Source organism: Ictalurus furcatus, chromosome 26 (assembly GCF_023375685.1).
Source record: "Ictalurus furcatus strain D&B chromosome 26, Billie_1.0, whole genome shotgun sequence".
NCBI lineage: Eukaryota > Metazoa > Chordata > Actinopteri > Siluriformes > Ictaluridae > Ictalurus > Ictalurus furcatus.
Window position 1 is genome coordinate 14,316,479 of NC_071280.1, and position 24,474 is coordinate 14,340,952.

The window sequence follows — 24,474 nt, forward strand, 5'->3', positions numbered from 1 at the left end:
TCACATACACACTCACACACCCATTCATACACTACGGACACTTTGGACATTCCAATCAGCCTACCATGCATGTCTTTGGACTGGGGAGGAAACCGGAGTACCCGGAGGAAACCCCCGCAGCACGGGGAGAACATGCAAACTCCACACACACAGGACCACGGTGGGAATCAAACCCCCGACCCTGGAGGTGTGAGGCCACCGTGCGCCCTATTATTATTATTATTATTATAAAGCTTTACTATTTGAATGCCGTCTTGTGAAATCTAGCCACCCAACTAGCCTTCTTTCTAAATATTTTAGCTTCGGGGGAAACAAACAAACAAACAAACAAACACACACACACACACACACACACAAAAAAAAAAAAATCACCAAACCTGTACTTACCGCCTGAGGTTACTTTTGGTGCAACCGGAAGTTCATACAGGTAAAAGGGTGCGGTTTTCACAACTCTCGCTTCGGGTGGAGTCGCGCGCACGGGGTGGGGAGGGCAGGAGAGGGAGGAAGCGACCTCGTCACAGCGATCCTTCCCACACCATAACACAAAAACGCCTCCGCTATAGATTTCACTGAACAATCTGAAACAGCAGGTTTTTGGAGAACGAGGTTCCAGAGGCTGGAGAGGCGCGAGCGGACCAGACCAGACCAGACCAGACCACAGCACACTGTTCAGATTTCTCCCCGCATTAACATGGCGCGTTACCGGACGCTTACCTTGTCTCTCCTCTGTTTAATGGAATGCGGGTTCATTTCCGCCTTCAACCTGGACACGGAGAATGTGATCAGGAAAAGCGGGGAGCCGAACAGCTTGTTCGGGTTCTCACTCGCCCTGCACCGGCAACTCGTTCCGACTGATAAAATAATGTAAGCGCATATATATATATATATATATATAATTTTTTTTTTTAAATATGTATTTTTTTTTATAGCCTAGTAATGTGTTATGAAAGCAGGTGAGTGCTGCTCGTGCGTCCGCTTGTAGTTGTCATTCTGCACGAGAAACCCGGCAGGTTGCATGCAGCTGCAGATGCAGATGTTTGCAGTGGTTGTGAGGGAGCGGTTGAAAGTTTTTCTGTGGTTTGATTCATTCAAAGAAAAAGAAAAAAAAAAGTCATCATTTAGGTGACTTGTTAGTTGCCATATTAACTTCTGACAGCTGAGTGCTGGTGAAATAAGGAGTTTTGACATATTTTACTTTTTAACATGACTTTTTTTTATTTTAATTTTTTAAAAAGCATATTTTAGGTGGCTTTTTATTTCTAGTGTTTTGATTTAGTCTAATATTCTGTTTAATGATGGTGAACAATCTAATCAATAAGTGATGAGGGTTTGTGAGGTAAATACACCATATTGTACTCGGAAACATTCATTTATCATAGATTTAAGTAAGTGATGTACTGTATGTTTACTTTGACGGTTTCATTGGGGTTTTTTAAAACTCTTTTTCGTATCAACTTGTGGACAGTTCATATGGATTAGGCTAAATTACAACGGAGACGCCATTTTACTCATTAATATGCATAATATTATAGGCGAAGACGCCATTTTTTTTTTGCTGATTAATATGCATAACCATGGCCTATAGTTATTAGTCTAGTTTACCTGTATTTGAAAACCAAGCTGAACGTTTACTTACTTGAGACACATCTGCCGAGGTGTTTTCCATGGATATATAACACGGACAGATGAACAAAAATGCTAAATGTCTTGTTTAGAACAAAATGATAGCCTATAAAACATATCAATCCTTAGTGCAGGAATTGCGACCGTTAGTCTGAGGTAATGAGGCCACGCCCCAATCACGTGCATCTGCATCTTCAAAAGCGTTAGCAGCAGAAGCTAAAGAGAGATTTGTTTTATTCAGTTTTTCTCCCCTCACAAATGACCGGGTCTTAATTGTCTTAATTACTGTCTGTGAGGAAACAGTAGTTTTACTGGTCGAATAAGGTCGAATTTTTGAGGTCGTTTATGTGAGTCAGATTATGATTCATTCCTGAAATTCTCTTCAACTGCCAACGTTCCTGAGAGAGAGAGAGTGCCAGAGCCCAACTGCTGATCTTTGTAGAGAGAAAGAGGCTGTGAGAGCGTGTGTAGCCTATTTGTGTGAGACACTGAGGGAAAGTGTGAAAGAGAGAGTGAAGGAAAGATGAGTGAAATACTGTGGGAGCGACCGAACGTCCAATACCACACCCTTTACACCACATAGTGCACTATTTCGTAGTCAGGGATGAAAGCTTACTCAGGAATATTGAGTACACTCAAGAAATCTCACAACACACTGCTGTAGGGTGTACAACCGCATGTTGAGTCACAAGATTTAAGTTTTGCATCACAAACGAAAACACAGAAGCGCTGAGAAAGAAGGTTCGTAATTACACCCATGACCCTACATTTATGCTAGAAAGGGACAACTTGCTGGTGTTGCTTGTAGTTTATCTCCTCTGGGTGAGTAGAGACCACTTAAATGGGAACTAATCAAGTGAAGTACTTAAAGAAATGTAAGACCACACGTGCCATACAACTTGCCCTCTATTAATGTCATTGGATCAGGTCAATGTCAAGTCACCAAGGTCAATGGCTCACCCTCACTCTACATAATCCAAGCTGGTAGATTAGATTAAAAAATAATTAATATAGTGTAAACAATAAAGTCACAACCTCACAAGCAGGGGAATAGTTGGGGAGAGGAAACTAGCCCCATCCCTCTCCCCCCAAATAATCAGAACTACCAATTACAACCCCCCCTCGCACTTTAAATATATTTATACCATGAGCAACTGAAGTAATTTATTATCAAGTCGACTGTGAGTTTATCATAATAAATCAGATAAATAATGCTACTCACTCCGTTGTGCAAGTTGGTGGCGCCCAACCGTTGCCTCGCAACACAACGCTTGATTTCCGCTGTTTGAATGGGAGAGCGTAGGTAGCTTTGAAGATGAAGAGAGGCACTTCTCAGCAGTTTTGCGTTGCTGGTCAGAGAGGGACAGTAAAAAAATAGAAAACATGTACTCAAGAGGTCGGCTAATATGGTGAAATCTAGCTACTGACTAACTATCAATGTAAGTTAGCGAAAAACTGCCTCGTGTTAGCTAAATTCCATTTTAATAGTTCCCATTATTATCAACAAGCAGGTACTTCACACTAAATGATGTGTCTAAGTTTTAACCAGTTACAGTGTGCATTCATTCGCACTGTTATTATGCCCTGTGAAATTTGTTTTGATGAAACAATCATTTGATCATAAATGCTTGTGGATGGTAATAGATAGATTAGACAGATAGATAGATGGATAGGTAGATAGATAGAATGATAGATAAGAAGAGGATAATCATGTAATGACACTGCATATATAACAAAGCTGATTTTTTTTTCCAATTTATTATTAAAAAATGTAATAAAAAATATTGGGAAGCATACCCATTCACACTTCAAACCCCAGTGTTCAAACCAAATCTACACCCATGCTCACATGACATATTCTCTTAAATATGACCGACCACATATGCCATTTTTTCAGTCTACGCTTGGTATAAGGAATTATCCAAGCCAGTCATTAGGATTTGTTGCTGTACTGTCCCTGCTGAAAACCCCCCCAACAACGACACAATAGCAACCCTCATAGAATTTATAATGGTTTTAATGGTTATGATGGGAATTATATTGGTTTTAATGGAAACTGTAATGATCATTGTGGGTCTCTACTGGTAATTTGTTGCATTTATTGGTGGTATTTTATGTCTAGTGGACACCACTAAGGAACCACTAATAGAACACCTTTGACATTTGGTTTTAATGGTTTGTAATAGTATTTGTAGTGAAAACCATTAGAATTTCTGTGATGGTTTCTATTGTTTTTTTCAGCGGGGGCATCATATCTGATTTGAACAGAATTGAGAACATCTCAATTCAAATTGTTGCTTTGTAGCTTGCCACTAGCACCACAATCACAGCTCCGTGCCGCGCATGATCAGTCACCCATTGCTTTGTCGCTTGCTGGTATAAAAACAAACAATTTATTGCACAGAGAAATGTATTCAAAATCATTGTTCTGTATCCAGATTCCACGAACCAAACATTACATTACAAACCTGCATTTCATGTCTCCAAGGTAGACATGGTGTCCACTACTTAAAAATATACACATTTCATTTCTACTAACATACTAATGCAGTAGGCATAAAATAGGCATGTAAGACAGAAATGTATAACAAACTTGTGTACAGTACTGTTTGTAGGAGACGTTCTGACCTTGTGTGTGTGTGTGTGTGTGTGTTTATACACACAATTCTTGTCGCTTGTGTGTTGTATAAACATTTCTTATCACTATGGTTACAGTTTGAAATTAGTATGGTAGAAAACCTTTACAAGGGTCTGTTAAAGGCTGCAGTAGCACCTGAAAATCAGAAGTCTGAATATTATGCTTGGTATGTGTGTATGTGTGTGTGTGTGTGTGTGTGTGTGTGTTTGTGAATGGCCCGTCTTGACTCATATCCTTGATGATGGTGCATGGGCTTGCCTTGTTTAAACATAAGAAAATGCCTCTTCCTTCCAAAAGTGTACCTACTGGTGTGTGTGTGTGTGTGTGTGAGAGAGAGAGAGAGAGATTCATATACCTGCAGGCCAAGGCAGGGCAATGTTAGGCATGTGTGTTGGAAGAAGGGTGTGAGTGTGAGCTCTGGGCATAGCATTCTTTATCCTGTCATGGCTAGTGAGAGTAGTCGTGTCTCTGTGTGTGTGTGTGTGTGTGTGTGTGTGTGTGCACACGTGCGTGTGTGAGCGTGCATATTTTTGTGACTGTGAGTCAGTGTAGAGACAAAATTTTAACATGCACAAACAGTTTTTTACGCATATACCTCATTAACCAACCCATTAAAGTCCCCTACGCACACACAGACATAGACACACACAAACACAAACACACACACACGCACACGCACACACACATAGAGCTTGGGCACACTGTCACTAAATACCTCTCTTTGATTTTCCTTCTTCAGACCTACACAGAATACAAATCAAAGAGAGAGCTGAACACTGTCTGATCCAGGCTTTGCAGCTATTCGTAGGCGTATATATATATATATATATATATATATATATATATATATATATATATATATATAGATAGATAGATAGATAGATAGATATTAAATAATCAATCACATAAAACTGCATGAAACTGTAGTTTCCTCAGATATAAACTTCACATTGTTTTCTGTAATGAAACAGATGTTTCCCTAATGGTTTTTCACCCCTGCTAAAATAAACAATAGAAACCATCACAGAAATTCTAATGGTTTCCACTACAAATACCATTACATATCATCAACTAACCATTGAAAGCATTACCAATATTTGTCCTTAATGGTATCCATTAGACATAACATGCCACCAATAGAAGGCAACAGATGACCAGTAGAGACCCACAGGGACCATTAGAGTTTCCGTTAAAACCAATGCAATTCCCATTATAACCTTTAAAACCATTGCAAATTCTATGACGGTTTCTATTGGGGTTTTTTTCAGCAGGGAAAGTTCCCATAGTGACAATTTATCTGCTAATATCAAATTTAAAAAGTTTTGATATTTGACTTTTTTCACATTTTTGATGTTCATATTCGGGAAATGGTATTTCTGTAATCTTTCCCTATGCCAACAAACAGATACTATATTCGTGTATTGTCAATAAACATGTGGAAGAGTGAACATACAGCTGTACTGTATAACAAAATTCTTTTTTATGGTTATATAATATGGTCTAACCAGTCGTTCCAGGATTTTGCGATCGCGGAAATTAACGCGAAATCACGCAAACTGCGCAATGTTCTGAGAAGTTTTCAATTTTTCAGAATTACAGCAGGTTTTCTGCAGATTTGGGTCATGTGACATCATCACAACATGCGTACAGGCAAAGCCCTCTTCGATGTGCATCAAACACGAGTACAGCTTAAAGGTCTCAGTTAACAACAAACATCAGTGCCAGAGAGTGTGCAAAACAATTGCACTTTTGCCAATTCAAATAGTTTTACGCAGAAAAAAGCACAAAAAACTCTGCAAGTTGCATCGCAAGTTTTGGAAAAAAGTCGCAGCAAAATCTAACGTTTTTGGCCGCAAATACAACTCCGCTGAATCCTGTACAGACTGTATAATGGTCAGCACTTGGGCAGTAAGATCTCAAGGCTCTGTGCTAAGTGACAATCAAGATGGGAAAAAATTTCCACTTTCATAGGCCCTTGAGCAAAGTCATATCTGTTCAGCTGTGTTTGGATTATACTCTATCGCATTTGCAAGCCACTTTGGATAAAAGCTTCTAATAAATCATTGAATATAAACCAATACAGACGCTATATAACGTAACCGGTGCGATCGAGTAACATTACTTACGAACAGTAAGTACAGTAGATGTGTTGCAGTCAGCAACAGAGCTTCTCTGTTCAGGTTAATTGTGTAGTGCAGATATACAATAGAATTCACAGTGTATAGATGTGTATACTGTGGAATGGAATATAAAGTGGAAGAGCAGTTGTATAACCCAGAATCATAGCATGAAGACAATTAAGTACTTGTAGTTTCTTTTTATGCAGCAATTTGCTTCCTTTTTCATGCATGGCACGAAGTACAAATTAAGAGTAAAGTCGGTCTCTTCGCACACTGTTGCCATGGGCCGTGACGTTTGTTTAGGGTTTGGTAAAAAGCTGTGGTTACCTTCAGCTCTGAGCCTGAAGCAACATGAAAAGAAAGCCCTGAAGGTGAAGAAATGCTGAAACTACCAGTGAGGATAAAAACTTGACTAAGAAAGCTAAAACTTGGCTGAGTACAGAGCTCCGCCTCCATAATTGATTGGTTTTGGCTCACCTGTACCTTGCTGATCCTGGCAGGCAGTGTAAGGTAATTATTTTGGGCTGGTGCTTGTTTTAATGAGAGAAGAAATGTTCAGCATGATCAGTTGTTACACCATAGCAACAGCCTTTGATAACAGGGATTTTGGTTTAGAATGCATGTCACATGACAGAAATCCTATATGAATGTTAAAAAACGATTCAAAATTCGAAAGTTTTTCGACTTTTCCCCCAAATATGATTACCTGCGCTAAAAGTTGGCAGATATATCGATTCCATTAAGGAAGGTGTAGTGGATTTACAGTCCAAAAGTAACTCCTAAGAAAATGATAACTGGATCTGGATGTGTACGTGCACATATGGTACATCCTCTGGTGTTTCCTTTGCGCATATTTAAAAAACAATAAAATAAACAGTAATCATACCATGCACCAGCTTTGGAGAACAATGCAAATATATCAAGAAATCCCCTTAATCATCTCCCAAACATCACCATATATAACCTGGCCCATATCCCGCCATGTAATGGGTCTAGTCTGTGTGGAAACAGGCTCCCCTTCCTTCCTCTGATTCTCTCAGCTTCCTCTTCATGAGCTTCTTTGTAGGTTTTTGTTCAGCTTTGCCGCAATAATGGTGAATATCTTTAATTTAAAGCATCCAATTTAGCGAGACTTCATTATACTACATGGTTACCGTAGAATCATAGTAGCTACCTAGCAAATATTAGCATTTCACTTAAACATAAAACGACATAATTATGACCTTGCAAGTGGGAAATAAGAACGTTGGATAAACACATACAAAGACAGAATTGGTTTCAAACTGTTCAGGAAAAGAAGTCATGCCAGATTGGGAAGAACATTCTAGCCTATTACATTACATTACGTTTACATGTATTCATTTAGCAGATGCTTTTATCCAAAGCGACTTACAAATGAGGAAATACAAGCAAAAAGGAAAATGGCAACATATGCTGTTTGGATTCCCTAATGCATGGTCAGGAATCCCTTTAACGGTACACAGTACAGATTATTTTATAGTTAAGCACAATATTTAAATCTATACAATAATATTTTGGCTATTGGATGCAGACTTTCTGATATTTCTGTCCATAGACCCCATTTTATTTTCAGATTGTCATTAGATGCCAGTTGTCCAGTTGTTATTATTTATAATCATTATACTCGATAATGGTGGTTTTTGGTTTCCACCACTGCAACAAAATTAGAAATCCATGGGTACCCCATGTAGTGTACTTTGGATTTTTTTTTAAACACGGAACTGTGCTGTGCTCTCCAGGGCTGGAATCACTGTCCGTGGTGTACCAGACTTTCCAGGCTACACTGTTTAGCTATAAATACTAGAATACTTGATGATAATCCTTTACATTTACATTATGTTCAGTCTTATGGTAGATGAATTAATCCAAAGAGTGTGACAGAATACAAAAAGCATTGTATTTACTACCTGGAGCAGACGGTGATACAAGTGGTGCAAGACTAAGCTTAAGTCCACTTAAATGACCAGAGAAACGTGCAGATTTAGGAAGACGGAGGGTTGGAGTGCTAGAACACCGAAATGCTACACATACTGTTCAAGTCAAGCTATAAACGAATCAGTTTTACAAAATGAAGAATTAGCTTTAGTGCAATTGGTCAGTAGCACGTCAAGGGCACATACCTATTTCAATGACTGAAATTGGTTTTAAGAAATAAATAATACAAATGTATGTGAATGTATCAGTCCATCAGTCCGGATGTGAGTAAGTGCAGAAATGTTTTAATGTAAAAAGGTTAATGCTTTTATACCTCAGCAGAGGTTTTGCGGAGGTTATACTTCAAGCGGATGTTTTGCTACACTTTAATTCTAGTTATATGTTTATTTCATTTTTTCCCACTTGAACATAACAGACTAGAAGCAACTTTACTTAGATGAAATGGAAGAACATTGATGTCGGATCAGGTTTGCCCTTTTGCACCTATCATTACATCAGTGTCGATGGACAACTGACCTCCTACATCAGCAGATATTCATTTTCACCAAAAGTATTCATCATTGTCATTCCCCCGAGAGATAGTAGTTTCATTGTCTAACATTTAGCCCTTAAGTGAAGTATTATTAGTATACTAGCAAGCCGGTGTTGCATGCGTGTGTGTCTCTAAGCCTAAAGCTTTGGAAAGGAATGAAGCACATCTAAAGCTGTCATCCCGAGTCAGACAGTAAGATGAGATGAAGTACAGCTCGCCTCTGCAGGAACCAGTACAGGTTGCTACTAGTGTCTTCAGCAGGACTTGTTAATGATAAACCATATTGTTTAGCTAATAAAAAGGATCAGTTATTCATTTATCAGATTGCTTTATTCAAAGTGAGGCATTCTCAGGAATGAAAGCTTCCATAATAATCTTCCAATTAGGCCGTTTTATTGGCGTATTGTACGTTATATGGACATGACCTTGAGAAGTTTTCCTGCGTACGACATGCGTGTTTGTTCACATAAGAATGAATATCACCACGCCATGTTTGGCGAGTAGAGACGGATGCCAAACTACGCGATGATATAAAAGTAGATGTTGATGTCTTACTGTAGACTGTAGGGACAGTCATATGCAAATGTATTTGCCCGTGTGATGCCCCTGCCACATCCAAACCAGTTTTGGAGCTTGGTTAAATAAATGCTCTTTTTGGATTGAGGAGGACGTATTAAACTATGAAACTTGCAGGACATTTTATTGATACAATGACCTCTTATATGTCAAAAGATCAAGGAAAATTTGATTTCTCATGTCATGACCCCTTCAATTATGCATGTAATGCTGTTGCACTGTTTGAACACCAGAGGTTCCAATTTGCACAAACCATAGAGATGAATGTACATGATCTTATTCTTTAGTGGAGAGCCTGCGAGATCTGCGCGTGTGAAGCCTCAAAGGCCGTTAGCTCCAGATTGTGATGACCAACATGCATTAAACGTTATACGGTTACACAGCCATGTTATAAAACTGCCACAGACACTGGCCATTTTAGCCTACTTTGGAGCTCTAGTTCTGCTATGGAGAATAATGTTTCAATGGATCATTTTCCCCAGATCAGATTTGTTCATTCAATCAAAGTTTTTGGGAGAATTTATAAATTAATGAATTAATTTATAAAATATGCCGAACCTGTAGTACAACGTTTTGATTTATTTACTTTAATACATAGAAAAATGCACATTGTTTTGCATTGTTTACGATTCAGATAATAATTTTGAATAATAATTTTTCTCCAATCAAATTTTTTAAACATTCAAATGAAAAATGGCATCAAACCGTGTCCCGAGTGTATCATTACACTTCTACTATACAGTAGAATTAAATAATATTCGTACATGTCCAGTTGAGAACATGTTCAAGTGAAGTTCCTGATGTAAACAGTGTGTCGTGTCTGATAAGTCTGCATGTTTGTTTGCTTGCTCCGGCAGTCTTTAGTTGTACATACTTGTCTTGGCTCAAAACTGTTTATCTAATAGTGGAGGTCAGCCAGACCTGGCCGCATATGCCTCTATTGCATTACTGTTGAGCCGCTGGGTCTCACTCTGGATACCATGAACCTTCCCTACACCAATGAGGGCCTGCTTCATAGGTCATTATAAAGAAGAAAACATCCAGGACTCAAATGATAATGAACTTGAATATACTTAAATATCCTCTTGCTCTGTCTCTCTATGTCCTTCTCTTGCTCTAATTTTATTTGCTGTTTATCTTTCGCCTGCTGTCTGGGGTGAACACTGAGCTGTTGCTGTACAACCCAATAAGGCATCTTGTGATTCTTCAGTCACAATATAAAAAAAGCCAGAAGAGAGAACAGTAGTTGCTTGTGTTCATTGAATTCCTCTGTAACTGTCTTAATAGAGGGTCAATGTGACAAAATCTTTTTCTTTGATCATTTCTCTTTCTAAAAAGTACCAAATAACTGTTATCACGGCACTGTTGCTGGTTCTAAGATGTTACAACCAGTGATTATTGGTAGATTTTTGTACTTTCTTTCTTGATGAAATCAAAAAAAATCCTGACAGTTTATTTCATGCTTTGTGAGTCAGACCTGTTTCCTCAGAAAAAGTTAAATCATTGTAATCCTTAAAGATTAAGTTTTTACATAGTTTACAGATGAGACACATTTGCTCTTTGGCACAGTGGAATGGATTAGGATTTATGGTGATTATTGTCACTGGTGCCCTCAGGCACCATGAATCAGTAGCCATTACACAGCGCTTCTTTCTTTCGTTCTTTCTTTCTTTCTTTCTTTCTTTCTTTCTTTAAACAGCATGTTTATAGTTACATTTAATGTTGTGGATCTGAAAAACTATGTTTTCTCTGTATAATTAGGCTGCATTAATTACAGTTTAAAGAAGTTTTAACGGGAATTAAGTGGAGAGAAAAAAAGAGTACACCGTATCTTTCAGATTGGCAATAGCGGTTGAGTTTCCACTCCGATCTTACTTGGCTGATAGCAACTGTTTTTTTTTTTAACTTTCTTTGAACAATTTGATGTTTTTGTTGGCTACCATGTCTACCCATAGTAGGTGATATCAGACTGGACCTAAATATGTGCATGTGAGGTCAGTTACACTTGTGTGAATTTGTACTATGCTTAGGTTTAGCAATAGTGACAGAGTAGAAGATGTAGGGGGGGCATGGTGGCTTAGTGGTTAGCAGGTTTGCCTCGCACCTCCTGGGTTGGGGGTTCGAATCTGTGTGCGCGGAGCTCGTATGTTCTCCCACCTCAGGTGGTTTTCCTCTGAATACTCCTCCCCCAGTCCAAAGACATGCGTTGTAGGCTGATTGGCATTTCCAAATTGTCCATAGTGTGGGAATGGGTGTGTGATTGTGCCCTGCAAAGGGTTGACACCCCGCCCCTGGGATAGGCTCCAGACTCCCCCGTGACCCCGTGTAGGAAAAGTGGTACAGAAAATGGATGGATAGATGAAATTGACAATGTTGGACATTGTGTTCTATGTGACTGACTGCGTTCCCTGTACATTAATAGGAATACAGGAACTTCAGCAACTGGTTAATTATTACCATTACTGGTCAATCTTTACTGACAGATAAAGACTTGACAAAGCAGGATGTTTTGGATGATTGTCCTGATATGAAACTGCACTATGGTGTCTACTGTCCTTTCATTATGATCTTAGAATATCTCCCTAATGTTAATACTCCTTACTGTAAGTGGTAGTTTAAAACCAATCTCAGATCAGTATAACAGCACAACTGCTAATCATGACCATCTCACTTGCACACCATTGCTCTGTTTATTTCTTTTAAGTAACCTGAACTCACAGAGAATTTATACGACTTGTTGATTCAGTTGCATTTCCTGTGAGTTATGCTGCCATTAAAAGATGACCACCTGCCCCAAGCAGTAACCCTAACTGCAAATCTTCATGGAAACACGATTGTGTGAATTCCACAGATATTGTGGCTGTGAGATTTTCATGCCGAGGGCTGAAGGGAGTAATGGATACGTATAACCTCTTACCCAGAATTCATTAGCAGGGTCATGCAAAGCCCTCTGGGAGAAATGTGAGAGGGAGGAAATCATGCTCTCAGCTACTTGATCAGATATCGGTTTTGCGGTTGGTTAGGGAAGATGCCTACTTGAGAAATTGAAACTGAAGCCAGATCTGTGGTTTGGCAGAGGAGGGGATAGAGGATAAGAGAACATCACCCGGACGATACGGACATTTTCCCCCCCGATATTACAATGTATATGACCATCCTGATACATTAGAGGAGAATAATGGGGGTATTGTCAGATGTCAGCGCAATGTAACAAGTAACTGATAAGACATACAGTATATTTTTATACCAGTTGTCAATAATTAAAACTTAAATATTGGGGATATTTATATTTTTACATAATGTCTTATTCTATATAGGAGTAGTAGCATATTGAATAACATTCACCATATGTTTTGTAGAAAACATATGACCATTAAAACCACATGATTAAATGAAAATTTTTATTGACTGATCCTAGTGGCTGTACACTTCTCAGCAATTTCTGATTACACCCTAATTACGACAAATTGACCCAAAATAGTACAACTGAGCTGCATGTATGGTATTTACTAATATTTTCCCTACAACTTCTTGTCATTAACTCTGTAAAATTAGATTGAAAATTCATTAAAAAAAAATGCCTCACTGGAATTCAGAACGTGCAAATCGGACAGAAGCAAATGCCAAGTATGTATTTAGCAACACAAAGAGATGTTTGTCTCATTGGAAAATCTGACCCATTTCTCTGTACGCGTTGTAAAAGAGCGTGGCTTCATGAGCGCCTGTTCTTGTATCAAGGCTTTCCCCTCATGTCAAATAAAGCACCTTGGGGTGAAATTAGAGATATTTGCTGCAGTGCGTCCAGGTGCACTACAGTGATTAACAACCTACAGATCTAATTGATATTTTTCATATATATATATATATATATATATATATATATATATATATATATATATATATATATATATATATATATATATCTCAGTGGGCGTGGGTTTAATGGACGTAAAGAGTTAAAATGGGGTTTAAGGCATTTAAACTGTTTGTTTTTGCTCTGTGCAAAAATGATAAAGATAGCTTAATAGCTACATATTAAAAAATACAACCACATATGGTGGCGATCTGTGGGGTCCAAGCACTCTTTGCAAATATTCCCCTCAGTGTCCAGTTCTTGCCATGTTACCCAGAACAATAAAGAGACCATAGATGAACATAAATATCAAGTTATATGACAGTAGCACAATGCTAGTCTCTAATACCTGCTGAAACCTGACTGACTGACCTGATGGTAGCCATAATTTTGAAGTAACCCAATCATCATTAAAAAAAATCCATGTAGAGATTACTGCCCATCAGGTCAGTACACCAAATACCAGCTTACTCGGACTTATGGTTCTCGAGATACAGTTAGCTGAACTTAATTACCAATGACAAAACCCCAGACTTGTAACCTATAACAAATAAACTGTAAATGTTTTGGTTTATATTGTTGAGATTGTTGGGTCATGTCTTAGACTGTAATTGACTCAAACACTTTATTATTCTGTCAATCACATAAGGGAAATTCCAGTGTTAGTGAGTGCGAATGTCACCTCTATGACTTTGAGACAAAGTGTCTCATTGACTATACATACTATACATACGATGAATACTGAAGAATGCGGCTGCCTTAATAACGGTTCAATAAAGTTTTAATGAAGTATGGGAAATTGGAAGATAAACAGATTTTTCTTGGGCTTGGCAGTAGTTGTTGGATGGAACTTTAGGATGTTTTTGTTGACTGCCCCTCCCATGTGCAGCAGGATTTCTAACAGATTGGAGCAAAAAAAAAACTAAAGGTCAATGAGATAAATAAGCACTATATCTAGTTTTCAATAGCAGTCATCACTTGGACACTTCTAAATATTACTTTGTTACGTTAGAACAAGATTATAAATAATGTCTCTTTGACTATACCAGGGATTCTCAAACTAGGTGTCACACCCAGGTGAGGTTGTTTTATTGTATTTTTCAAATTATACTGTGGAGACAGAAAGGAAAGAAGCTAATCAATGTGGTTCATTCCATTTTGAAATGCGATTTTAGACAAAACTGGCCGTTTTGAGAGGACATCATTCCAGAAATTCCTTCCTCAATGACAGGAAGGTTACATTATGAAAGTATCACACTGAAAACCATGCTGTACCTAAAATATACCTAAAATCACTGTTACATTATTTGGATTGGAATATGTCCATGGCTGCATTTCTGCCGTTGCTCTAAGCCAGCCAATTAGCAAGCATGAAAACCCTGGAAATGACACAGTAGTAGCTTTAATTATTATGAATGAGTGCACTTGTGTTTTGCCCTTATGGCATTTGACCTCACTGACCTTGGCCTCCTGGATACACTGAATTAAAGGTCAATGACCGATGACACATTTAAAAGGTTTGTAGATTTACAGAACACTTTTCGTATTGCCCGCTGAATTTGGAATATATTTGATTCGTGAAGCGTGTCCAAATCTGTTACGCATCTTTGTTAAGGTAATTCTTCTTTTTTGTAATTTTTTCTTCGTTGTTAACTGTCATGTTACTTGATAGACGAGTAACGTCTTCCCGCATTTTCCTGAACTGTATCTGTTTCCCGGACGTCTAAATCTACAAAGCCTCGGAACAGACCTGTTGGGTTGCCAAGCGCTTTGATTTTAACCCGATGCCTTTTCCTGCTGCATCGTGGGTAACGTAGTCTCGATCGCCGTCAGAGCCGCTTTTTGTTCGTGGCCACAAAGAGAACTTGTGTAGCCAACTCTGAAGTGTCTGGATGAATGTTATCGACGCAGCAACCGATCCGAAAAAGAAGAAAAGCGCCTTTGAGTCAGACAGACATGCTGAAAGCAGAGATATGGCCTCTGCCCTGTGTGTGTCAGCCGTCCTCTCGTTACTGCTGCTCTTCTTTTCCGACGAGAGCAGAAAGGACGGCTCTGTCGTTTCTTCACGGAAAAGCGTGAGAGAATGGGATGAGTGATGTGTGGCAGACTGCAGTGAGGGCGTTCGGTGGTGTATACAAACACATTTTTCTTGTTTAATGTTCTAAAGCGCACATTCCCCTTAAAAAATGTCACCAGATCATGTTACTGCATGTAGAAATGAAGCAGACCCTAGTCCATGGACAACTCAATAAACATATCAATTAAAACTCGACATTAATTTAAAAAGAGAATACAAATACTCCGGTAATATCAAACTATTGGTACCAAAATGTACATAGAAATAGTAACGCGCCGGTTTTAAGATGCATTGTGTTGTTTATATATTGGTAAAGTTTTTAAAGTTATTTTTAATGACATCATTCTTTAAACGTCTCGCTACTTGGAACAGCAAGCATAATCAGAACTCTGTGGTGTGTCTGAAGTTCCTTGAAGTTCACGCATAGTTTACTTAGTGCTTTTACAATACCAGAGATATTCCGTGTCTTCGAATGTTTACAGTCTATAAGCACTGTTATTGGCTTAAGTTGAAGTTTGCAGTTTACTGTCAGTGTCGGTTTATAGTTTATTGTCAGTGCACATGTTTAAAATTCTGGGTGTCAGTGCTGTAGTGAGTGGAAAACTTAAACACAATCAGTCCTTCTGTTGAACAGTAAATAAAACTGGGATGCCGTGTAGCTATCATCTTTATTCTGGACGAACATTAAACACAGCTTAGGCTTTCAATAGGTGTGTTGTTTATTCTGTAGGTTGCCTGTGTGTTGTTGGACTATACCGTAAGTATTTCAGTCCCTTCAGGATTTAGCGATCGCAGAAATGAACGCGAAATCAAGCAAACTCTGTAATGTTCGGAGGAGCTTGCACTTTTTCAAAATTACAGCAGATTTTCTGCAGATTTGGCCCAAGACCTCATGTGTGACCTCATCACAATACGCATTCAGACAAAGCCCTCTTCGAGTACAGATAAAAGGACTCATTTACCAACAAACATCACTGTGAAAGTCAGTACAAAACAATGTCCTACAATTGCAATTTCGCCAATTCAATTTTCCGCCGAAAAAAAGCACAAAATACTCAGCAAATCGCATCACAAAAATAAAGCATTTGCCCGATTGTCGGGAGATCGTAAGTTTCAATGCCGATGATATTACAGTGATCTGTGGTCAGGCAGCAAGTGAGCAGAAATTGGCTGTGCTCACTGGGTGGCATAAACTCTCATCTGTCAATCAAAGCGACTAGCCAATCATTTGCGTCTTTGAGCTCATGTATGCGAAAGAAGGCAGACAGCATTTTATTAGATTTTATTTACTAAGTACAACCTGTTGTACATTTTATTCATTTATAGTTTTGTTTGATGTTGTGAAACAAGCTTTGTACAAGTTATAAACAGCCACTCCCTCACCAACAATTCTTTTTGTTTTCTCCCTCTCTTTTAAAATGAATACGACAAAAAAAAAAAAAAAAAAACCCCAGGAAGTGCAAAGCCCTCCAACCATCTACAAAGACTTTCCTGTGGTGGAAAACATAAACATACAGCTTTACCTCTAACTGGGACAAAGTGCTGACACTGGAGACTCCTTCCATAAATGTTAAATACACGTCGTCTCGCAGAAGGCTTCACTATATCAATGACTACACATGTTTATGTGGACCGTCCGCCACTGTGTAAATTATTATATAAGGGATTTCATATTGAAATGACTGCATTAATAAAAAATAAACTAAGACAAAACTACTGTCAGAGCCGTGCTGTCATAGAAAAATCAATCAACACCTTCTGAACAATCACAATCAAGGATTCGAGAACTCTGAGGTATAATGAATATTAATGACTACCGGGAAGTCTGATTGAAAATAAGAAGTGAATTGAAGATAAAATTTTCAATGAAAAATATTGTATATGGACATAAAGAATGACTTAAAAGCCACATCAGTTAGGAGCCAAGTGTGAGCTTGATCTTGGATTAAATTTGTTTTGTTGTTGTTGTTGTTGTTTTTTCCTTTTGACACAGGCTGCTCGTTGGCGCTCCCAGGGCAAAGAAACTGTCCAATCAGAAGTCACAGATAACAGGAGGCTTGTACAACTGTGATATTAACTCCCTCAGCTCTGCCTGCCAGCGAGTTGATTTCGACAATGATGGTACACTTACACTGCAAAAAAATGATATCTTAGCAAGTGATAAATATCTTAACTATAGGCAAATTTATCTGATATTCTTTATTACGAGATTACTCTATTGGCAGATCATTGTTCTAGAAATATATGCTTAAAATGAGAAGAATTACCTGCTTATAGAACTCTACTGTTTCAAGCTTAAAATGAGTAATAACTGTCTAGAAATTGGTGTAATAATGATATATTTGTTGTTGGAAATACTAGATGAATTTGGCTATATTCGAGATTCACTTGCGAAATCATAAACTACAGTGGTGCTTGATAGTTTGTGAACCCTTTAGGATTTTCTATATATCTGAATAAATCTGACCTAAAACGTCATTAGATTTTCACACAAGTCTTACAGGATGATAAAGTAAACAAATGAGACAAAAATATTATACTTGGTCATTAATTTATTGAGGAAAATGATCCAACTGTTTCTAGTTCTGAGATTTCATGTCGTGTGTGTGTGTTTGTGTGTGTGTGTTTGTAGAGAACCTGGCCCAGGAGAGCAAAGATAACCAGTGGATGGGTGTCACAGTGCAGAGTCAAGGACCAGGGGGCAAGATTGTGGTCAGTGTTTGCTAGCGTGTGTGTGTGTGTGTGTGTGTGTGTGTGTGTGTGTGTGATTCATCCACTAGGTCTGTTCTAGTTAGTAAGCGTCTGTAGTAAGTTTCAACCTGTTTCAGACGTGTGCCCATCGCTACCAGAAGAGATTCTTTACCAACTCGCCGTCGGAGTCCCGGGACATCACGGGCCGCTGCTACGTTCTCAGTCAGGAGTTGAAAATCAGCGATGAGGACGAGGGAGGAGACTCGAGCTTCTGTGCGGGCCGACCCAGGGGTCACGAGCGGTTCGGCTCCTGCCAGCAAGGCTCGTCTGTCACCTTCACCAAGGACTTCCATTACATAGTGTTTGGAGCACCCGGAGCCTTCAACTGGAAAGGTGGGGCGAGGGAAGGAGAGAAGCGGAGCAGTAAAGATCTTGAGGAGAATGGATTGGAGAGAGGAGGAGAGAAGACTAGGAGTAGAGAGCAGAAATCAGGAGGGATGGAGAAGAATGGGTGGGAGTGGAGAGGAGAAAAGAGGAGGAGTTTAGATCAGGAGGAGAAATAGAAGGGGAGTATAGACTAGGAGGAGAAGTGATGAGGAGGGAGAAATGAAGGAGTATAGATTAGGGAGAGGGCAGGAAAGAAGAGGAAGAGTAGGGGTCAGAAGGAGAAAGGGTGTTAGAAGAGAGGAGAATGGAGGAGTAGAGATCAGGAAGAGAAGGTACAAGAGAGAAGATTAGAGTAGTCATAAACAGAGGAGAGGAGATATGAAGAGATGAAGTGGTAGTGGAGGAATAGAAGGGGTAAGAGAGGAGAGGGGATGAAGGGTTTGGGGAAAGGATGTGAGTTAAAAAAGAGGAGATGAAGGGAAAAGGAAGAAGAGAGAAGAAAGGATGAGAGGGAAGGGTAGTCGGGATGAGAAAGGAAGGGAGGGAGGTGATCAGATGAAAGGGGAGGAGATGGGGTGAAGAGAGATGAGAGGGGATGAGGGGGGAAGTTCAGGAGGAGAGAAGAAGCAGAGTGGTGAGTGGATGAGTGCAGAGGACAAAATTAGGAGATGAGAGGATGTAGGAGAGAAGATGGGAGGTGACTAGGAAGAACAGGAGAGGATGAGATGAGGAACAGAATATATAGAGGTGATGAGTGGGAGGAAATGAGATTGGAGGATTAGAGATGACTGAGAAGAAGAGAGGAGGGGAAGAAAGGCAGAGAGACATTGAGAGAGGAGATGGGAGGAAAGGAGAAAAGAGAAGAGGAGAAGGTAATGGAGGAAAGGAAAGGGGGAGTGAAGAGAAGAGGGGAGGAGAAGAGGAGCACTAAGATAAGAGGAAAGAAGGGAAGCGAGGCTGAGATTTGTTCTAAATTTGTTCTAGTTGAATCAGTCCCATTTCACTGTAAACACTTTTTGTTCAGTTCTCACCATACAGCACTTCATTTATCATCTTATTTTGTTTCTTTTCCCTTCACCTCCTCTACTTTGCCCTCCAACTATCCCACATCTTCACTATCGTCCACTCTCATCCATTGACTCCAATGATCCTTTACCCTGGGCGTGGCCTCAGGTGTTTTACGCATGGAGCAGAAGAACAACACGCTGTTCGAGTTGGGTTACTTTGATGATGGACCGTTTGAGGTCAAATACAGCACGGTCGAAGGACTCGACGAAGTGGCCGTCCCTGCTAACAGCTATTTAGGTGCGTCTAGTGTCCATCACATCATATCCATTACCAAAAACACTTCCTTGCGTCCTCGTTTCACCCAAAGAAGGAGCATGTTTTTTTTGTTTTCAGTGACTACGTTTACATGGACAGCAATAATCTAATTATTGACCTTAATCTAAGTAAGGTAATAATGTGATTAAGGTGTTTACATGAGTCGCTTTTAGAATACTCCTGTCATGTACCCGTTTTACATGTTATAGATCATAATTAGATTAAGAGCCCGCTTCATTAAGTCCCCGCGCCACGCCGTCCGACGTCCCTCCAGAATTTCACGTATCAACATACAGTTCATCTTCGTTATGGTACCGTATACAGTTTTGGGTGTTTTTATTTTTATTTTTTTACAAACGCTTTAAGTGCAGTTAATTATTTGTCATGCTGTACGTGCTAATAGACGACTGCTTGAAGCGGTGGGTGTGTCCCAAATCGCGTACTTACCATCTATATAGTAGCCGAGATAGATGTATTTTTCCCCACTACAGGCCTATAGTAGGAAAGTATGCGATTTGGGACACAGCCGAGCTCTCTTGTTCGCTGTAAAACGTAAAACTGCCATGTGTGATCGTGTCCTGTCGCAAAATGCAGTGAAAACTCCCACACGACGCTCATAATGTGATTAAGGTGTTTACATGTCACTACTACACATCCATAATGCGACTAAAACAGGAGTACTCCACCTGTCTTAATTAGATTATTGCTTACTTCGATTATGACCTTAATTAGATTAAGGTAAGTAAAAATGGCTGTTTACATGGTAGTTTCTTAATTAGAGTATGGTCTTAATCGGATTAAGAGTGGATTATTGTTGTCCATGTAGGATTCTCTCTTGACTCTGGTAAGATGCTGACTAAGAAAGGTCAGTTGACCGTGGTCGCCGGAGCCCCACGAGCCAATCACAGTGGAGCTGTGGTTCTACTGAGGAAGGAGTCAGAAACAGGTTCGACCATGGTCACTGAGTATATCCTCGAAGGAGAAGGACTAGCCTCGTCTTTTGGCTATGAACTCGCAGTGGTTGATTTAAACGGAGATGGGTAAGACCAGTAATTCAACCATTTTAAACAGATTCTGTGACATCTGTGCATGCTTAACTGATCTTTCCTGTTACTCGTTTACAGATGGCAGGATCTTGTAGTTGGAGCACCTCAGTTCTTTGTGAGGCACGGTGACATCGGTGGCGCTGTTTACGTCTACATCAATCATAACGGAAATTGGAACGAGGCCACCAAAACTAGAATAGACGGACCCAAAAACTCCATGTTTGGGCTGGCTATTGAAAACCTGGGGGACCTTAACCTGGATGGATTTAATGGTTTGTGACTTTGAGATTTTGTAAAGAATAATAGTTTTCCACTGTATAAATGTGAATTTTTTTACTTTTGATACCAGAAAACCTGAACTGCTTTTCCAGTCACCGTCAGTCCAGTTGGATGGTTTTCAGTAGCTAATTAAGATTGGTTACATTAGTTTGTTGCTGATTGGTTAGTGGTATCGCATGAAATGGAGGTGAAACATCGAGACGAAAAAACTAAAATCAGAAAAAACATTGCAAAGAAAGATGCATTGACATTGTTATATATTGTTATACAGTACAACCACAGTACAACCAAGTATACAGTTTTCTGATCACTGTGTGTGACTTCACTGAAGTTTTTCATACCTTTATAACTTCCTTATAAAGTTACAGTATATTTCATCATATTTTAGTCAAATAAATTTTTTTAACCTTTTTAAAAAAATATACTTGATTTTACATTTTTTAAAAAAATTTCTCTTAATTGCACTGTACGTTAAAAAAAAAAAAAAATTTTAGATTTTTGATGCTGAAACATTTGTTATCAGTAATTTTGCTGCAGTCTCTATAAGCTGACGACCTAAACGGCCAATCAGAGAATGCAACGACATTAACAGTAGTGCTTTTTTCATTGTAAGAATAAAAATGGTGGAAAATTGCTGGAAAATAAATTCGATCCCTGAGTACCTCTAGGTTCCAGTGTAGGCCATTTTGGTCTTTGGTCTTTCTGAATGTGCAGTGGCTTTAGCAGAGTAAGCGTGGTTTGAGGCTTCTTCACTGATTGTTTTTCAGACTGAGATTATAAAGTAGCTGAAAAAAGCCTAGTTTGTGCCAGAAAATCTGTCGAAAGTATAAGTATAAGGTGATAATGTACATACTGTAAGTTAAGGACGATTGGAAACGTAAAAAAAAAAACCAACAACAACATTTGCAGTAATTATATCATATACATGTATTTATATATTGTTTAGAGGTGACCATTATGGTGGCGATGAACATGATGATAATGATCCTAATTATGGTGAGCATGCTAATAAAGAAGAAATGTCACATGGGCTATTTGTGTTGTGTAGATGTGGCTGTTGGGGCTCCATATGATGATGAAGGAGCAGGAAGTGTCTACATCTATCACGGCTCAAGCAACGGCCTCAATAAAGAACCTGCTCAGGTTTAACACACACCCCATCACTCCAACATTTATCTTATAGCATACCAGACTAGAAGCTAACAGTGAAAACTAGTCTGCTTCAACTGATTGTTCATAAATGATTGACATTATTTGACTTTAGATAATATTTATACGCTGGGAATGATAAAGGAGTATTAATACAGTCAAAGAAAGGATTGCCTGCTTTATCATTTCCTTGCTTGTATACTTGTCTTTTTTACTCACTTATTCTCATTCCATTGGTAACATTTTTTGTTTCTACCAGGTGCTGAAAGGAGGAAACCTGAACATTAAGATGTTTGGTTATTCCATAGCTGGTAACATGGATTTAGACAACAACCAATACCCAGACATGGCCATTGGATCTCTGTCTGACACTGTGGTCGTGTACAGGTAAGAACTTGGTCTGTTTATTCACTTTAAAAAGTCGAATTTTTATAACTTGGAACATTTCATTAAATATTGGATTACATTTAAATGATCATTTAAATATGCAGCTTCAATCGTATTATATAAGCCTTCATAACACAGAACGAATCCCAAATGGCTTCCTATTCACTATAAATGCTCTGTACACAGGGTATAACATAATGGCATTGTGGAACCTAAAGTTTGCATTTATAACATCATTTGAGATTGTGATTCAGGCATTGCAAATTGTTACATGTACCACTATATTACTATATTATATATAGTAATTATATATATATTATATACTAATATATAGTATTATACACTATATTATATATATATATATATATATATATATATATATATATATATATATATATATATACACTGCTGGTCAAAAGTTTGTGGACACTCGACTGAAATGTTTCTCATGACCTTAAAAAGCTTTTGATCTGAATGTGTATGATTAAATGTTTGAAATCGGTGTATGTAGACAAAAATATAATCGTGCCGACGTATTCATTTCTTTCATTAGAAAACTAACATTTTATTTACAAAAAATATTTATTTTAAACGGACGACTCGGAGCGAAATATTCCGAAAAGCAGCCAGTGAAAAGAGTCCAGTGTAGGTGTGAACTCCTTTAATACTGTTTAAAAAGCATCTCAGGGAAATTCCTCAAGAAAATGCCAAGAATATATTTCTGGAAATTCTAGGAAAAAAGGGCGTCTACTTTGAAGATGATAAAATACTCAATTATTTTGATTTATTTGGGATTTTTATCACAACATAATTCCTATAGTTCCATTTGTGTTGCTCCAGAGTTTTGATGACTTTATTATTATTCTAAAATGTGTGTGTGTGTGGGGGGGGTTGTCAAAATAAAGAATGAGTGTGTCTAAACTTTTGACCAGTAGTGTGCGTATATATATATATATAAAGTTTAAGTAATTAACTAAGTAATTACAAAAATTAAGTTTAAGTTTTAAAAAGTGATGTTAAAGTATGTTATTAATGACATTAACACAATGCCATTTAGGAAACAGTGTTTTTGTAGACATCAAACACATTCCCCTTAGAAAGTATTGGAACAGCAAGGCCAATTCTTTTTTTTTTTTTTTCACTATACATTGAAGACATTTGCGTTTGAGATCAAAAGATGAATATGAGACGATAGACCAGAATGTCAGCTTTCATTTCCTCATATTTACATCTAGATGTGTTAAATGTCTTCAATGTAGAACGAAAACAATAGAATTGGCCTTGCTGTTGTTAAACTTTCGGACGGGACTGTATGTGATTACTATAACAAATTCAAAATTCGTTCTGACAGGACTAGTGCGAACACGATGAATCTTTACAACTTCAGAATTATCTTAGGCCTTTTCGATCAGGTTATAGATTTGCAATAGCATATAGAAAAATAGATCATTTGTATACTGTACATTCTTTCCCTTAAGTGCTTCTATTCACAGATTATAGCGTTATCTCCAGCTTGATTCGAAGTGCCTTACCCAATGACACGATGACAGCCGTGATATATTCACTAGGATCAAACCTCTACAGCCTTTACTTCTCGCTTTGTATCTGAATTCTGACTGCTCAGCCTCCACTGCTCGTTCTGATCGTTTATTCCTGACACTTCACAGAGCAAGGCCAGTGGTCAACATAGAAAAGACGGTCACCACCACTCCCAAAGAGATAGACCTCACTAAGAAGAACTGCGGGGACAACATTTGGTAAGAGAGACTTATCAAACGTCAATCTGTGAGATTTTGACATGCTTGTGTGCCGATGTGTTTTTCAAAGAAATGGATAT

At 38.5% G+C, this 24,474-nt stretch overlaps 1 protein-coding gene across 2 annotated transcripts in view; it reads left to right on the forward strand.

Annotated features, from left to right (window-relative positions):
- Positions 1 to 483: 483 nt before the first annotated feature.
- Positions 484 to 24,474, forward strand: part of itga6b (integrin, alpha 6b) — a 36,016-nt gene continuing 12,025 nt past the window's right edge. For both annotated transcript variants that reach the window (XM_053615127.1, XM_053615128.1), the window contains exons 1-10: positions 484 to 864; positions 17,369 to 17,496; positions 18,008 to 18,087; positions 18,204 to 18,459; positions 19,627 to 19,758; positions 20,603 to 20,816; positions 20,901 to 21,094; positions 22,150 to 22,244; positions 22,510 to 22,637; positions 24,305 to 24,394. In XM_053615127.1, coding sequence (XP_053471102.1) covers positions 692 to 864; positions 17,369 to 17,496; positions 18,008 to 18,087; positions 18,204 to 18,459; positions 19,627 to 19,758; positions 20,603 to 20,816; positions 20,901 to 21,094; positions 22,150 to 22,244; positions 22,510 to 22,637; positions 24,305 to 24,394 — 1,490 coding nt within the window. In that variant the 5' untranslated portion in view covers positions 484 to 691. The remainder of the gene's footprint in view (positions 865 to 17,368; positions 17,497 to 18,007; positions 18,088 to 18,203; positions 18,460 to 19,626; positions 19,759 to 20,602; positions 20,817 to 20,900; positions 21,095 to 22,149; positions 22,245 to 22,509; positions 22,638 to 24,304; positions 24,395 to 24,474) is intronic.